The sequence below is a fragment of the Xenia sp. Carnegie-2017 genome, unplaced genomic scaffold (genome assembly GCF_021976095.1).
Source record: "Xenia sp. Carnegie-2017 unplaced genomic scaffold, XeniaSp_v1 HiC_scaffold_19, whole genome shotgun sequence".
Taxonomy (NCBI): domain Eukaryota; kingdom Metazoa; phylum Cnidaria; class Anthozoa; order Malacalcyonacea; family Xeniidae; genus Xenia; species Xenia sp. Carnegie-2017.
Window position 1 is genome coordinate 2,410,260 of NW_025813481.1, and position 17,714 is coordinate 2,427,973.

Below are 17,714 nucleotides of genomic sequence, written 5' to 3' on the forward strand. Positions count from 1 at the left end.
TTTCTTTTGTGCTAGCTTTGGCATTTCAGATTTTAGTTGCATTTTTAATCTTATTTTCAGTATAAACAAAATATCACAACTTATTCACACATAGCTAAAGATTTCACATGTAAGCAATTCTTCTATTTTGATTATGAAGCATTTGATTCTTTTCAAAATGTCATCAGATCAAAATAACAGCTTTGCTTTCATGGCAGTAGATAAACCTCACAAAATTTTCATGTTATATCTGTAGAGCCCCAAACTGATTTTTTGTATAAAGCTTAAAGATTTAAAATGCTATGATATCTATTATAATCCAAACCCAATCTATACATAATATAAATCTTAACATGGTTTTTATATGAACATGAAAAACATGTGACTTGGACGAGATTTGAACTCACACCTTCGGGATACTAGTCTGTCGCTCTAGATACCTGTAGAGCTCCCAAGCCCACAGGGATTGGAGACAAGTCAAATCTCTTAGGATTTATATTATGAACCAAAACCCAATCTATATACAGTTAACACAAGAACTTTTTATTTTGACAATGTCTTAACCTGGCAAAGAAATGAAGAACATAATTCTATTTGATTGTAGATCACACCAGAGAGAATGAGTACTGATAAATATGTCTTTAAATAAATTTTAAAATAATCACAAGACATGTGAACAATGTGGGGAATCTAAATTCAAACAGCAAGTCCTTTGTTTTGCACAAGTGGCATGACTAAGAACTAATTTACATGGCTTGCATTCCCAATGCAATTTACATTCACTATATGTACTTAATAAAACCAAAGCTTACTTTTACTTATATTATAATTCTTTCATAATGGTTTTTCTTCATTCCAAGAGCTTTGTGACACATGTTCACGAGGAAGCTAAAATGCAGCATAAGTGTTAACGTTTCATGCATGGTTAGTTATGTTTATAAGCTTCATATTTGTGCATTTATTCTCGTTAGCTTTTACTTTCAGGAAAAAACAATTTGGGTGTTTTTGGCAAAATTATAATATATCAATGACTGCTAATTTGTCAAGCAAGTGACCCTTATCCATTTTATTTTCACACATGCAGCGCTTACAGCGTTTTACGAACTCTATCTACTTTATTGATTCATGTATTTTTTATTTCCACACATGTCAAGTATTTATCTATGTCATTATCTATTTTACAATCTTGAATACTTCTTACAGTCGTGAACTCATGTTTTTATAGAGGTCGATGTATTCTAGCTATATTTACCACACAGAAGAGAACACAAACTTAAGCGGCTCGAAACTAAGAAGTTGTTTCTTTATTTACATTAATGTTCACAACACCTATCGCTGATAGAAATAACGCTAAATAGTTCACATACAAACGACAAACCGAAAGATCGAGAAAGATAAAGCCAAGACAAGACTTCCCAAAAGTAATACTTATTAAAAGGTTTACTTACGTGTCAATTTACAACTCTGATACTAACACCATCGTCACAGAGAATGCACAGAATACTAACTTAATTAACTATACCTCTGACTATACGACAACTTACTCCCTGGATAAATATTCATGGGGATAACGATTTACGAATGATTAGTGGCTAAAAAATATGGCCGCCGACCCCGTCTTGCGTTCTTTGGAATTTAATCTTCAATTCAGAAATTTCTAGAGTTGGCACTAACACAATGTTGTAATACTTAAAGGTAAAATAAACAAGAATTCAATTAAAATAACGAAACATGCATGAAGGCAATTAATAAGCTAGAGTCCCTCATTTTATTCAAATATTCCCAATTTCCCCAATTTAATAAGTTGTTCTTTTTATGCGTATCAATCTTTTACACTTTGCAGTGGTACTGTAGTGACGTACATAAACTAAATAGCGTTCTAGTACATTGAACTCACGCTCGGAGCTCATACGAAAGACTTACACTGTATATAACGCTAAAGTAGAACGTATTTTGAGCACAAATCGAGCAACTCCTTAATTGCGTTACAAGTCATGACATCCATATTATATTGTTATATATAGTTATATGTATTGTTATACATTGTTATACTTGAAGAGATGCTATGCATTATAAATTACACATGTTAAAATTTATTGTACATTTTACATAACAAACATGATGTATGGAAATCAAATTTAAATTTCATTCGCCTTCAGTTTTAGATCGTTAGTCATTTGAAGACAGACAAAAAAATAGTTAATTATATAACATTGTAAAATCCAATGAAAATTCATAGCAATCTGGCCATGTAATATCCAACTTGGTTACTTAATCTAACTTGCTTAAGAGCCTCAAATTAAAACATACATAAAAGGGAATCTTGAATTGTGGTATCATTGATTTCCTTCTTGCCAATTGCTTTCCCATAAACCTCTTTTGCAGACAATAAAAAGACTTCATTGATGTGGCACATTTTAGCTTTAAATTGAAAACGATAATGTTCTTGTTTTTCCATTCGTCATTTGATCTGACCATTTACACTTAGGATAAATAATGCAAAGAAAATAAAATAAGTGAAATGAGCTGCTAAAAGGATTAATAACTCCAAGCGAAAACTCTCTTCTTTTTCTAAGCAAGCATTTTTCGCAATTTCAGCATTAATGCATACGACGTGAAAGGATTTGTTGACTTAAAGCAAAGGATACGCAATATTTACTATTGCATATGTGTTCTTTACAAGTTTGACAATATAATAAGCTATAAGCTTCTTTTTACCATTCGATAAAAATATGCTAAAGTCTCTGAATCACCATGATTCGTAGGTACTCGTCACTATCTTTGGATATCTGACAAATTGTTAATCTCGTCTAAAGATTTTTGACTATTGCTAGTACTATCACACATGCTTGAACCGTTATTTTCAGTTGCACAAAGTTAGAAAATGATGCACCAGATACAAGTGAAGAGATTACGGTTTTTGGTAGAATATTTAAGAAAAGTGACACGTACACAGCATTAGTTTGTTGTTACATAGCTATTTACCTTTAAGATCAGGGTATTCAATAACAGCTTCGCTTTTCTTTCCCTTGCCTTCTTCACGTTTTACAGGATGTGCACTGTCTAAAAAATGTTTGAAATGGAAATATACAGAATTAAAAACATACATGCATTAAGTACAATAAATGAAGAGGAGAACTAGAGTGAAAATAACAAATATAGTGTCATGGACCCCTAATTTATAGCTTGGTCATCGAAAATGAAAACTCATTTCTGTGTCTTACTTGCAAAATGTTTCTCTAGAACAGGTCTTGTCTTCCAGTCACTCAATCTTATGGTTCTATGAACTAGAAGAGGCAGTTCCATAAAAAGTTGAAGAAAATACTTTTGATAGTTTCCATCTTTAACATATGATGACAGTTGTGGACGAGGTTTATCATACCAATGCTGGCGAACGTTTCGCAAAAATCTTAAGCAACCTAACCATGTAGAGTCGTAGGATACTTTATTGAAATGTTTAAAGACTTCAGGATAGATACGGTTCATCCAATCTATTGTAATATTCAACTGCTCACAAACATCTGAGGTAAGAGGATGTCGAGATGATGTCTTTATTTCTGGTTGATTCCCAACATCACAAAGCAAATCAAAATTCTCCTCATCGGTTTGTAGATAAGGGTGTTTTAACGCTTCGTTGGCCGATGGTCTGTCTTCCGGTTTTAGCTGTAGCATCCACGTAAGTAGATCTTTTAGATCAAAATCATCTATTTTCTCTAAGCCAACAGGGTTTCCTTTCAATATATCCTCTTCAATTTTAAAAGGATAGTCTCCTTTTGTGGCAACATAAAAAGCTACCATTCCTGCAGTCTAAAATACATCACAACGTAATATGATGAAAGAAATTCAAAAAAAAAAATTTTTAAACTTAAATTGCAAACACCTACCATTACATCCGACTCTGTTTTGTAACGTCCTTTTCCATCCTTATTTTTATCTGTACAAAATGATTCAGGAGCAATCCAATGCGGAGTTCCCTTTTTAGCATTACTTAATCTTGTCTTACTTCCATCTTTCAATATTCGACTAATACCAAAGTCAGCTATCAGAAATTTTCCTTGTGCATCTCGAAGTACATTAGAAGGCTTTAAATCGCGATGAAGAATAGGATTTTTGCCACTATGAAGATCAGATAATCCTTTTAAAATGTGTCGGAGAATTTCGGGAAGAGATTTTTGAAGATAAGCCAAGCTATTTGATTCTGATTGCACAAAATCCTCCAGCGATTCTTCACATAGGTCCAGTATTAAATAGACAGAATCTGTTCCCGTGTCTTCTTTTAAGGAGTGATAATTGACAACAAACTTCGATTCCTTTGCGCTTAATTCATTCAAAATTTCTGTTTCTTTATGTGCAAGATTGATGCATTCAATACGAAGTATTCGTTTCACTGCTTTACCGTAGCCATCCTTCCCCAGTCCAAGATAGACACGGGTTCCATTACTTCCACAGCCAATGATAAATTCGTCTGAGAAAATTACACGTACACCGTTCACATCTTCGACCTGAACATTGGGAATCTTGCCTTCATACTCAATTAGCTTTGAAATCATTGCTTCATGTTTTGTTGATTTACCAATGTATTTCCACTCTTTGCAACACAAGTTTATAAAATAAAAAAGAGAAATACTTCAAGGGACAAATAATGAGATATCAAACAGAAACTAAAATCATCTCTGTTTCATATTAGGCACTCAGCTAGAACGACGATTAGGGAAGCATATTCATATATGCATGACATGCCGTATGATTATATGAATATTGCTCTCCCAATTATCGTTCTGGATAAGTGCCTGTTTCAAATGTGAATAGGAAGCAGACACATTAATTGCAAAAATTTTCTTTTCATGCACGCATGATATATTTTCATGCATGCATGCTTAATTCAATGTGCATAAAACTATATGTTTGTTGCTTTATGTTGACCTCATTAAATTTAACGTTTTAAGAACATAATTTCTTAATATCTAAAGGTTTTTCATTCTCGAAAAGAATACAACAGTTTTGTATAAAATCTTGACCGGACTTTTGCTCTCAACTCTTAAATTTCATTCTGGACTCTGGTGGTTCATGATTAAATATTTTAAAAGCATAATTTTACTTTGCGCAATAAACTGTCATAGCTACACGTGTTTCACTTTAAGAACCTTTTGGGAGCCAACCAACCCCTTTTTTGCTCCCAGTCCGTGTCCAACGTTCAATTTTCTTGAAGATGACAGTTTCTTTTCTATATTGAATGGAATACTTTTTTAAGGTTCTTGAACGCTCTCGGGCTCATCAATTTCTGATGTGATTGATTGAAACATTAAGTATATGCTTCATCTCTACTTGGAACAGGCACTTTTCGCTGCCTTAACTGTCCTAAACTGCATAAATTTGCCATGATCAATTCTGTGGAGCTTTTTCATGCTGATTGAATTTCTGTTTCTTCTTTTGGCTCATTCGGTTGCTCAGTGTGTTCATTTGGATCATCTGTTTTTTGTAATCATGTCCACCTAAGATTGAATAAAAATTCTCAGTAGGTCATCCCCTCTGTCTTCGATCAATCATAGCGAAAAAGATTAGCGTTGATCGCAACTTATGGCAAATCTCTTGTTTTAGGCGGGGTCATACTTGTCTTTGCATTTGTAAGACAACCAACGGAAGTTTCGTCATTGATTATCCTGATTCCATGACCATTACTGTCCGATTCAAAATCTCTGTTAAACCATTTTGCTCTGTAGACTAAAGAGATGTGAATTATAACAAGACACCTTAATTTTCCGCGCAAGCCAAACTAATATTCATCTCCATTGTTCTTCCTAATTAAAGTTTTGATTTTATGATCTTCTCTCTGACTTTGATTATAGCACACAAATGTCTTAAGCTTGGCCAGGACACCACCTTTCCTCTTGAAAGGGTGTACCACAGTGTATCTGAAGACTGGAAAAATACTCAATAAAAGTGAGCATGTAGCCATTAACTTCTTCCAATTGATTTTACCCACATACACAACAATGCAAGAAAATGGTTACATAACTTTGTTACAGTATAAACGTTTTCCTCTAAATACAGGAGTAGTATGTTCCGATTTAAGCGTCTCTTTTCGATATATTTGGACTTTACTAAACCTCCCTTAGTTTGCAGGACATTTACTCACAAACATCCGTAAAAGCATGCTCATACTTACAACACTTGCTCCCAAACTTCCTTACCGGAATGATACTCTCTGAAATTTTCCTAATGAGCAGTTTACTCTCCTTTGACTTTTGAACTTCGTCGATTCACCACTTCGACCCATTGACCATTTAAATAAACAAACATTTGATGCCATTTATCTGAAGAATCAGTTGGTGAATATCGCTTGCACAGACATAAACTCTTTGCTGATCTTGGCACATGCAAAACTAAGTAACTTTATTATGAATCCACATCTTTTGTTTCCGACTTGATCATTACGTGCTGCCTTTGTGCATGTATCATCAACTTGTTGAAAATTCGTACCTTTTGTTATTAATGAAAGAGTTCTCGTATTTAGTCACATTCTTTTTAGCAGCTTAGTCAAAATAACGTTTATTGGTATTTCTCGTACCAAAGATTAATGCAACTCCTCCTCTTTCAGGCATTTTTAATTATTCCTGTTGTTTTGCTGAAACAGTGAGTGGGAAGTTCTTTGCAATATGTCCTGGCTTGCTTAACTAAAAGCTGACAATGTTCTTCCCTCTTCTGTCAATGTGACTTCTTACTTTTTGAATATGTGATCTTCTTTCAATTACACGTGCATTGTTATTGGTGTTTTGTTATTTGCCTTCTTTCTCCTTAAAATTTATCCATCAATGCATAGTCTCTTCATAATGCCCCATTTCAATTACTCTGCTTACTTTACATTTAAGTTTGTTAAAAATTCGGAAAATGACTTTCTAACACACTTTCTAACACAATGTTAGCAATTTTCTTATGAAAAAAATCATCTTGCATCTTTCTTAGTTGCTAAGCCAGTGACTTGATGCCGGTTAAACGCTTTATCTTCCTTTATAGAAGCAACATAGCTTCCATTTGAGGAATGATTGATTGAAATTCAAATTGCTAGCGTTGGTTATTTCTCCCATGGGATGTGGCTTGCTTAAATATGAATCTTTATATGGGTGTCATCGTTTGAAGCAATCAAGAAATTAAATTTATTTAAAAAATATTGAGTAAGACGGACTTTCATGCTGAGTTTTTTTTTGTATTTTATTAACTATTTGCTGGCAAAGGATTGTGTAAAAATATATTGCTTTTGCAAATTCAAGTTTTATAGGCCTTTTAGAAAGTGAACATGTAGTAACAAAAACAAAGCTTAGCTTTGCACTAACATCAACGCTTTGCTATGTCGCTACAGACAGCAGAGTTTAAATAAAAAGAAATTCTCTTTGTATTCATGAATACCAGTAAAACAACACACACTTATTGCTTAACGCCATATGCATTTTAGGTATAGTTGAACAATTCAAAAATAACACATGTGCTTTCATAGCCATACATAGAACTGCTGGGGTTAAATCGTCCAAGTTGAAAAGGCTAAACATTTGATAATATTTGACACGTTGATAAAGAAATATATCGCTAAATTACGATGAATCTAACCAAAAAAGTTTACACTTTCACTGTAAAGACTTGAAATTTTTACACTTGGCATTGTGAAAAATGAGGAAGACTTCATTAAATTAATCCATCAATGAAAATGAAAAAGTATTTCTAGGACTGTAACTTACTTGAAAAGTGTTCTTTAAGATCAGGTCTTGACTTCCATTTAATCAACCTTTTTATTTTGTTTACAAGCAAAGGAAGCTCAGAAAAAACTTCTAGGAAATACTCTTGATAGTTTCCATCTTTAACATATAATGACAGTTGTAGACGAAGTTCATCATGCCAATTCTCGTGAACGTTTTGCAAAAATTTTAAGCAACCCAACCATGTGGAGTCGTATTGACTTTTATTGAAATTACTAAAAACTTTAGGTTCAATACGGTCCACCCAATTATTTAGACCATTTAACTGCTCACGCACATCTGAGTTGAGAGGATGACCTAAATACGGTATCTCTATCCCTGGTTGGTTTGCCATCTCACACAGCATATCAAAGTTCTTTTCATCGGATTGTAGATAAGGATGTTCTAACGCCTCGGTGGCCGATGGTCTGAGTTTAGGCTCATACTGTAGCATCCATGAAAGAAGATCTTTAAGTTTAACATCATCAATTTCATTCAATAAAACAGGGATTCCATGCAACAAGTTATGCACTATTGTCGCTTGAGTTCCATAAGGATGTTTCCCTCTTGTTGCAACATAAAAAGCCACCATTCCTGCGTTCTAAAATCCATGAAAACGTTTTTTCAGCATTTTTGAAAAGTTAATAAATTACATTTCGATTTGCAACTGGTAAAATTCTAAACCTACCATTACATCAGACTCTTTTTTGTAACGTGCTTTATCAAATGAATCTTCACCTTCACAATATAATTCAGGAGCAATCCAATACCCAGCTCCCATTTTGGTGCCACTTTTTAATGTGTTAGATTCAATCTTCAAAATTTGACTCATACCAAAGTCAGCTATTAAAAATTTGCCCTGTGCGTCTCGGAAAACATTAGAAGGCTTTAAATCCCGATGAAGAATAGGATGTGGGTCGCTGTGAAGATGAGCTAAACCTTTTAAAATTTGTCTGAGAATTTTGGGAAGAGATTTTTGAAGATAAGCCAAACTATTTGATTCCGATTGCACAAAATCCTCCAGCGATTCTTCACACAGGTCGAGTATTAAATAAACATATTCTGATGTAATGTCTTCTAAGTAAGAATAATTTACAACACAATTCGAGCGCTTCGCTTCAATTTTCTTTTTTTGTTGTGCAAGCCTAATGCAGTTATCACGATTTATTCGTTTCACTGCTTTACCGTAACCATCTTTTCCCAGTCCAAGATAAACACGGGTTCCATCACTTCCTTTGCCAAGTAAAAACTCTTCCGAGAAAACTACACGTATATCGTTCAAATGTTTAACCTCATTGTTAAGATCTTGTCCATACTCAGTTAGTTTTAACAACAATTCTTTATGTTTTGTTGATTCACCAATGTATTTCCATTCTTGCAACTGCAATTCTGAAACTGACGTAAATGTATTACATCAGATAAAGAAGGGTGGATCGGGATTGTAAAAATCTTCCAAACAGTAAAATAACAGTACTTCCAATCCTAGTTAAAGGCAGGGGCGAAACTAGAACGTTAGTTCTGGGGGTATATATTCATATATTCAGCTCTGCCCTGCTGATTTCTTTTGTTCGCGATGTTAATTTCAAATATAGCTGTATATATGCATATTCCCCCACCCCCAACTAGCGTTCTAGTTCCGCAACTGGTCAAAGGATATTGTCCTTTATATTCTAGGAAACTAGTTTCACTGGATGGATCAGCTTAAATCTACATTTTATTTTCTGTGTTAACGTAAAACCGTTTAATAATTGTTGCTTTAATTCTTTTTGGTGTTGAATACGAAAGTTCTGTCTAGTCAATACTAGATAAAAGCAAAACATAAAATCATAAACAACACATTGGTCTCGTCCATTAAATCTAAAAAACACTGTATATGATACTAAAGACCTAAACATATAATTTAAATATATAAATTATCTGAAGCATTCTTAATTAATTTTCTTTATCTTTTGTAGTTTCATAGCACTTTCTCACTCTCATTGTAAATCATTACAACTTAAATGACTATTCGCCAAGTTGTAACTCGTAGTTAAAGTACAAATAAACAAGTATTAAGTGAAAATGCTTAAATTGCTTCACTGACTATTTCTATCTGCACCTTCCTTCCATATATCATCCTTCCAGTTATCTTTATTAATACCAATTGGACTCTGTTGTTGTATTTCTTAAGCAGAAAGCGGAGAAGATCGATAATTGGGGAGGGATCATATTCATAAATGCATTTTATGATACGCCAAAAATAATGGATTAATTGATTTCAAAAGAGCTTAATAAGGCATAACCTGCATTTACGAATACTAAACAATTATCGACCTTCTTCAGTCCATATTAATTTCAAGTTCACTTCATCAAATGGTAAATTTTCGATCACAGCTTAAGATTTACAATTTAAGGATGACCCAATATGCAGTTACAGATCTTCCGGCGATCATAAGACCACTAAATTTCTATTGCGTGATGTTTCTTTTGAGGGACTTTTTAAAAGAAACACTAATTTAGCTATACAGTCAGAACAAAAAAATTTCCAAAATATCACACACTTTTCCTGTACACACAATACAATGACGTAAGAACCAGATAACTAATACGGCTAACCTGAGGTTTACTCCTCATTTGACTCTAAAGATGACTACTGCTAAGGTTGTTGAAACGTCAGTTAACAACAACAAAAACAGTCCTTCTCAGGACTATACCAACCTGGACGATCTACATTTACGAACATGTTTGTAACTTACTTGAAAAGTGTTCTTTGAGATCAGGTCTGTATTTCCATTCATTTAATCTTATAACTCTGTTTACCAAAAGAGGAAGCTCTGGAAAAACTTGCAGGAAAAACGTTTTATAATTACCATCACTTTGAAGCCGTTTTGGACGAGGTACATCATTCCAATGCTGGTGAACATTTTGTATAAATTTCAAGCAGCCTAACCATGTAGCATCGTAGTGTCCCACATTGAAATTACTGAAGACTTCAGGGTCAATACGATCCTTCCAATTTTTTAACCCATTTAACTGCTCACGGACATCTGAGTTGACAGGATGACCTAAATATGGTATCTTTATCTCCGGTTGGCTTCCCGCATCGCACATCAAGTCAAACTTACATTCATCGGATTGTAGATATGGGTGTTTTAGCGCCTCGTTGGCAGATGGTCTGAGTTCAGGTTTCAATTGTAGCATCCACGAAAGAAGATCTTTAAGTTCAACATCTACTATGTTTTTCAATTCAACAGGGTTTCCATTTGACAAGTTTTGCAGTCTTGTTGTTCGATCTCCAAAAGGATGTTTCCCTTTTGTTGCAACATAAAAAGCCACTATTCCTGCACTCTAAAATCGTCGAAAAAGTAAAAGCGTGAAAAAAACATAAAAATAAATTTAAGTGTACTATGCAAACAATTACAAATCTACACCCACCATTACATCAGACTCTTTTTCGTAATGTGACTTTTTAATCGACTCATCATCCGGACAATACGATTCGGGAGAAGCCCAATAATCAGATCCCCAAGTAAGGCCGTGTTTAAATGTCTTATAATCACTTTTTAGTATTCGACTGATACCAAAGTCAGCTATCAGAAATTTGCCTTGGACATCTCGGAGAACATTGGAAGGCTTTAAATCTCGATGAAAAATAGGATGTGGCTCGCTGTGAAGATGAGCTAAACCTTTTAAAATTTGTCTGAGAATTTTGGGAAGCGATTTTTGAAGATGAGCCAAGCTATTTGATTCTGATTGCACAAAATCCTCCAGCGATTCTTCACACAGGTCTAGTATTAAATAAACATATTCTGATGTAATGTCTTCTTCTAAGTAAAAATAATTCACAACATAATTCGATTTTTTTTCGATGATTTCTTCGAAAGTTTTCTTTCCTTGTTGTGTAAGCCCAATGCAGATATCACTAGGCATACGTTTTACTGCTTTTCCATGGCCATCTTTTCCCAGTCCAAGATAAACACGAGTCCCATCACTTCCTTTGCCGATGCAAAATTCTCCGGAGAAAATTACACGCACATCACTTATACATTCAACCTTGACTTTGGGATCTTGTCCACACTTAATCATTTTTAAAAACAATTGATTATGTTTTGTTGATTCATCAACGAATTTCCACTGCAATTCTGAAACTGGAGTAAAAATATTACTTTTAAAGATTATCAAAAACAAGAAAATCGATTAATTTTAAATAACTTAAACTCCGCCATTGCCCAAATGATTCAAATAGGTACTGACTGCACAATTTGTCATAACAACAATTTCATAAATAAATCATTTATGCCATCAGTTCAGGTAAAATTTAGGTATCCAATACTAGAGAATTACTGGGTATAATTGTTCATCTCGATCACTAGCACGATCATACTTTTAAAAATTAAAACTAGCTATCATAAGTATATTCTTGGTAGAATGCTTAAGCTCCTAACCCTGAATTTATGTTAATTGTTATACGCCAGTGATGGTTCAACTGCCGTAACGGTAAAACCGTGTAGTAATTGTTAAATCATAAACCACTCGTTCGAGGAAACAAATCCTGGCAAGAGTGGAGGATATAGCTGATAACTAAAATTATTAGATATAATACATCATGTCTCCAGACTGGCTTAACAAAGCTTTGGCACTGGCAAATCCACATCATATATTTAGGTAACGAACGACTATGTACATATAATGTGAATTGTAGAAAAGTAAAGGTTTCTCCGGATTTTTGAAAATTTATTTTATTGAGCGTTCTTCGAGCCTTCATTAGAACCGAGTCGAAAGCTCAATAGAATAAATTTTCAAATATCCTGAAAAACCTTTACTTTTCTAGAATGAAACATGCTTGAATTACCAGTCATTAAACTTCTAATGTCAATTATAATGCAGTATTTAAAAAATCCTAAATTTATTGTTAATCCAAAGCAAAAGTTGTCTCTTACCCTCGCCTGCATTCGTACCTGCATTATTTTTTTTATTATCTAGTTCTTGTAATTTCAATTGTACTGACTCCCTCAAGTTATCACGCTCATCCTTTCTGTATATTCGTATTAAACACACCATAGCATTCCTTTGTTCTTGTACATCATCATCTTCAGTGGCCACCTCCAGATATATTTTGTAAATACAAGTCGCCTCGTCCCATCTATTAAGTTTTTCAAACAATTCTGCTAATTCCCGATAAACAACTAACACTCCATTCATGATTTCAGTTGAAGTAATAACTGACAAGTTCTTCATGTTGTGGTCGATGAAATCTTTACTAACGTTAATACCATCAACTTTCTTTGGTTCTTTTTCTAGTTCCTGTTGATTTTCTTGGTGTTGACAATCAATAAGAAAGAATCCTTTTCTATAATGCTCCAAAGATTTCTCATAATTTCCAAGCTTTTTGTTCAATCCTCCCAATACAATATGGCAAAGACTGACCATTTTATTTTTTTTCAGGTCGTCCACGATTCTTTCAGTGGTAGAATCAGTATTTCCCAGGCCAAGATAAACTTGATGTTGAAAAAATTCACGTTTCACTTTTGAAGAAGTCTTCAAGCATTCATCAAAACAGTTCAATCCATCCTCCCATTTATCAGAGAGGACACAAGCGTTACCAGCACCAAAATGTGCCATCATTTTGACGCTATTCTTGCTTGGATGTCTCAAACATTGTGTATAGTGTTCAATTGCTTGCTCATAATCGCCATTATTCATACAACGATTCCCTTCTTCCAAGTGATGCTTCACTGAACCTGACCGCCAGCCAAATTTCAAGAAAGAAAAGATTTTGTAAAGAATATCCATGTATTGATCGGGCTGTTATTGGTTTGATGTGAATAGATGAATTTTCTTTGTTGTGTCAGTTGTAAACGACAAATATAGTCATCCAGTATAACTAAAGACAAAACAATCAACTATTGCATCAAAAAAATTTCATGGGAAATTTTGAGTACTTGCAAGATTCGTGAATAAATCACCCCCTTTACAAGATGCAATTAAAGCTCAAGAACATTTTTTAGAGGTCTTAACATTTTTTTAATTTCATTCGTTCTTCATTTTGTTGTCATTGCGTTTTGTTGCCATCGATCTTCGATCACATAATAATTTTAATTTTATTGAAATTTCTGTTCACGTTAATTTAATATTTAAGCTTATTTATGTTTCGAATCATTACAGCAAGAACAACAGTTTTACTATTCAAACATAACTATTATTGTTTTTCTTCATATGCCGTGTTTGATTAAACGGTAACATTGACGACTTTCAGCTTTTAACTTTAAACCAAAAATCTACGCCTGAATACAATACAGTTAAGCAAATCGATCTCAGAAAATGAAGAGACCGTTTTAGAAATGTAGCAACTAACTGTGTATGAAATTAGACTGTAATTAGATTGTGATCAGAAAATTCTTATTTGTAACATATGTGAAAGTTATAAAAACTTAACAGCTTTATTTTGGTTTACTTTCTATTATTTATTAATAACATTCACAAAATATATTTATGAAAGTTTTAAGCAACCCTATTATAGAAACAGACAGACCTGGCCTAATACATCTATAAAGGGGAAATAAAACAGCCAAAATGCATTACAATACTTTATTTCAAATCCCCACGACAATCTTTACCTGTCGTGAGTTTATGACAGTTTTACAAACTTTCATTTTTTTGGCATTTTTGGTCCCATTGCATTATAAACATTAAACTATGACAAATACTTGTTTTAAATTTTGTGGTAGATCAAGATATTTTGAAAATGTGGTAATTTCAAAAGACCACAGCAGGAAATCATGATCTTTGCTGGGGGGGAGATAGAAGGTATTTATTAAGTATTGTGTATGAATCTAAAGAAATGTGTGTAATGAACAATTTTCGAAACAGTTTAAAATTCAAAATATTTATCTACATATGCAAAACTAGTGAATCTCCCACTCGTTGGCAACGCAAAGTTTTTTTGAGTGCGTGTGTCAGGGGGGAGACAAACGTAACCAAAACCTTCCAAATTCTCATGATTGAGTTCGAACTTTGCAGCTAGTTTCAAAAGCTCTTTATCGAATGTTTACTTTGGAATCTTTAAAAGTTAGAAATAAATTTTTTGGTAATTAAATTTACTTATTAAAGAAAGAAGCGTTTTGTTAATAACAAATCTAACTAATTAAGAACGGATTTTTAAAATTCTTATGAAGCTAATTTAGATGCTTGATCGGCATTAAATACTTCTAAGGCTAAAACTCTGAGTACTTATATTTCCCAGGATATTCTTTTTCATAAGAAAATTTGCTTGCGTGGGCACTTCTCGTCAAGTATATCGTATACCTGGCATACCACGTCGTCAAGATATAACTTTTACCGTGTCGTGCTCAAAACCTGCACTGTTAGAAATATAATCTAAGGATTTATATACACAGAAAAATGAGAAACAAACCAACAAGGTAAAAAGACACGCTCCTAGCAATGAAATTTAACTTCTGACGCAATGCAATTTCTTAACGTAACATTGTTATTGTATGCAACGAAAGAATTCAAAAATTTAACCTTGTATTTTAACGCATATCAGTGTTTAACTTTCAAAGGAACACAAAACAAATAAATCTTCAAAACTTACGAAAAATTCCCCGTTCTTTAAGTGCTGCAACAAGATTGAATTCTTTGCCGGTTTTGGTGCGTCTGACTAGAGATAAATAAAACAAAAACTACTTGCTTTGTATCTCATCAAATACATACATAATATTTTAAACATGTGAGCATTTCTAAACAACACAGCAGGAACTACATTTTATGGAATAAATGCTATGTTTTCAATTAGTATACTATTTATATTAGTATTTTAAAGGAGAGGGAGATATTGAATAATTTTTTAAAAATTTTGAATATCAACCTAAAATATGTTTGAGGAAGAAAAAAACTAATGGTAAATTATCAAAATGCATAAGTCTATCATAAATTCACTCCAATGCTGGCAAACATTTCGAATAAATCTGACCCATTCATTCCACGAAAGCCCATATTTCACAATCCTTCTATTCACCTAATCTGCTCTAAAATTGTTATAAACATCACTAACATAAACACAAGTTCCCCCACTTCCTTTGCAAAGCAAAAACTCTTTCGAGAAAATTACAAGTACATCATTAGCATTTATAACCTTTGTTGGATGTTCGCGTCAATATTCCTCCATTTTTCCGAGTTTTTCAGGTGCATTGGTGATTTATCAATACATTTCCATGATTGTGACGATATTTCTTCAATTTAAAGGAAAATTATACAACAATGATAAAAGGAATAATGACTGTGTTCAGAAATATGCTAATTTTCTCATCTGTATAACACGACTGGAACTAAAAATTCCAATAATGTTTTGATACAAAGCATTTCATCAGTGACAAAAATGAAATGGGTGAAGGTACTAATGAAGGTTGCAGGGAGGTATCCAGTTATTTTCGTTGATTCGGGATCCAGTAGATTAAAGCTCTTTCTTGGAGACACAATGTTTTGCAAGGGTAGTTATTATTACGAGCAAATGAAATCATGCATGCACATTCAGTCTATACTCAAATAGTATTAATACACTTACAATACTGCGCCTAAATAAGTTGTACTTTACTTATGTTATTGCTTATTAGTTGTCATGATGTAAAGTAATCATATAGTCAACAATAACAGACTAGCGTGTTTATAAATACAAACGCAAAGTGACGTGTATAACAGGAATCTTCGAACGTGATCTTTTAATTTCACTTTTAGGAGATCGCAGTTAAGAAAAGTCTTATCAAGTAAATGGTTTGAGCGGGGAGTATCTTTAAATCTTTGTAAATGTAGATCGTCTAGGTTAGTATAGTCGTGAGAAGGACTGTTTTTATTGTTGTTGACTAACGTTTCGACAACCTTAGCGGTAGTCATTTTCAGAGTCAAATGAGGGGTAAACGTCAGGTTAGCCTTATTTGATATCTGGTTCTTAATAACTTAAAGATTATAATTTAGTGATGGAAATGCTGTAAGTGAGGGGGAAGTACATAATAAAACGTCATTGTTGTAGCAATTGTATTCAAGTTGCAACGTCATTGTTGTATCAATTGTATTCAAGTTGCAACGTCATTTTTGTATGAATTGTATTCAAGTTGCAACTTCATTATTGTAACAATTGTATTCAAGTTGCAACTTCATCTTTGTAACAATTGTATTCAAGTTGTAACGTCATTTTTGTATCAATTGTATTCAAGTTGCAACTCCATTTTTCTATCAATTGTATTCAAGTTGCAACTCCATTTTTCTATCAATTGTATTCAAGTTGCAACTTCATTTTTGTAACAATTGTATTCAAGTTGCATAAATGTAAACTGTACATACATAGTTGTACATAGTGCACATATGTCAGTTATGTTCTATCTTCATATGAATGTTGGAAATTATATCACATGTCAACATAAACAATTTATGAGTATGTAGAATAAATATAACCTTACGTCATTAGGGTAACCTTTCACGCCACTTTTTGTTGAAGCCACGCTTTTTTAAAATCATCAAATGTTTCGTAATCTATTATGACTTTAAGTGCCAAAAGTATACAAAAAATCATTATATCACTTGTATCTTTACATAAATAGATACACATTTAAATCATTATCACCACAAAACAACCAAATTTTACAGGGTGCATAAAAAAACAACTGAATAATCAGGAAATCGTCGCTAAAGTCGTTAGCGCGCTAGATTTACAAAAACCTTTGATGGAAATAGGTAGTTAGATTTCTAATCGTTCATCTGATATTTAAAGTTTTGCAACTAATAAACATTTTTAGAGGGAGAATTGTGTTATTAAACAGTCCCTTTTAAATGGATTGCACACGAAAATGATGCAGCTAAAAAGCATTTAAAACACAGGGTCAAAATATGGCACATGTTGTTCAAGGTAACAAAGTTTCAGGAAATTTGGCAGATGCCTACGCGAAAATTACAAAACAATTCGAAACTTAGATGTCTAGCGTTTGCCCACGGTTTGGTAAGCTTGAACAACAAGTGCATATTCTAACCCTGTGTGTT

The 17,714-nt window shown here is 33.3% G+C and overlaps 1 protein-coding gene across 1 annotated transcript; it reads right to left on the bottom strand.

The window, feature by feature from the left end:
• Positions 1 to 1,728: 1,728 nt before the first annotated feature.
• Positions 1,729 to 15,386, bottom strand: LOC124438294. Its single transcript, XM_046988350.1, has 10 exons — positions 15,280 to 15,386; positions 12,644 to 13,569; positions 11,121 to 11,833; positions 10,442 to 11,033; positions 8,395 to 9,101; positions 7,710 to 8,307; positions 3,864 to 4,567; positions 3,204 to 3,786; positions 2,965 to 3,042; positions 1,729 to 2,462 (listed from the first exon to the last, which is right to left on the bottom strand). The coding sequence occupies exons 2-10, from the start codon at positions 13,476 to 13,478 to the stop codon at positions 2,458 to 2,460; spliced, it is 4,815 nt and encodes a 1,604-aa protein (XP_046844306.1). The 5' UTR covers positions 13,479 to 13,569; positions 15,280 to 15,386; the 3' UTR covers positions 1,729 to 2,457.
• Between the last annotated feature and the right edge of the window lie 2,328 nt (positions 15,387 to 17,714).

What these genes read in the sequence shown, in the direction of transcription:
- LOC124438294 (XM_046988350.1), bottom strand. Translation starts at nt 13,478, where the DNA reads ATGGATATTCTTTACAAAATCTTTTCTTTCTTGAAATTTGGCTGGCGG. An exon ending in AAAAAGAGTCTGATGTAATG is followed by an intron (nt 11,034 to 11,120) that starts GTGGGTGTAGAT and finishes CGACGATTTTAG; the next exon opens with AGTGCAGGAATAGTGGCTTT. An exon ending in AAAAAGAGTCTGATGTAATG is followed by an intron (nt 8,308 to 8,394) that starts GTAGGTTTAGAA and finishes CATGGATTTTAG; the next exon opens with AACGCAGGAATGGTGGCTTT.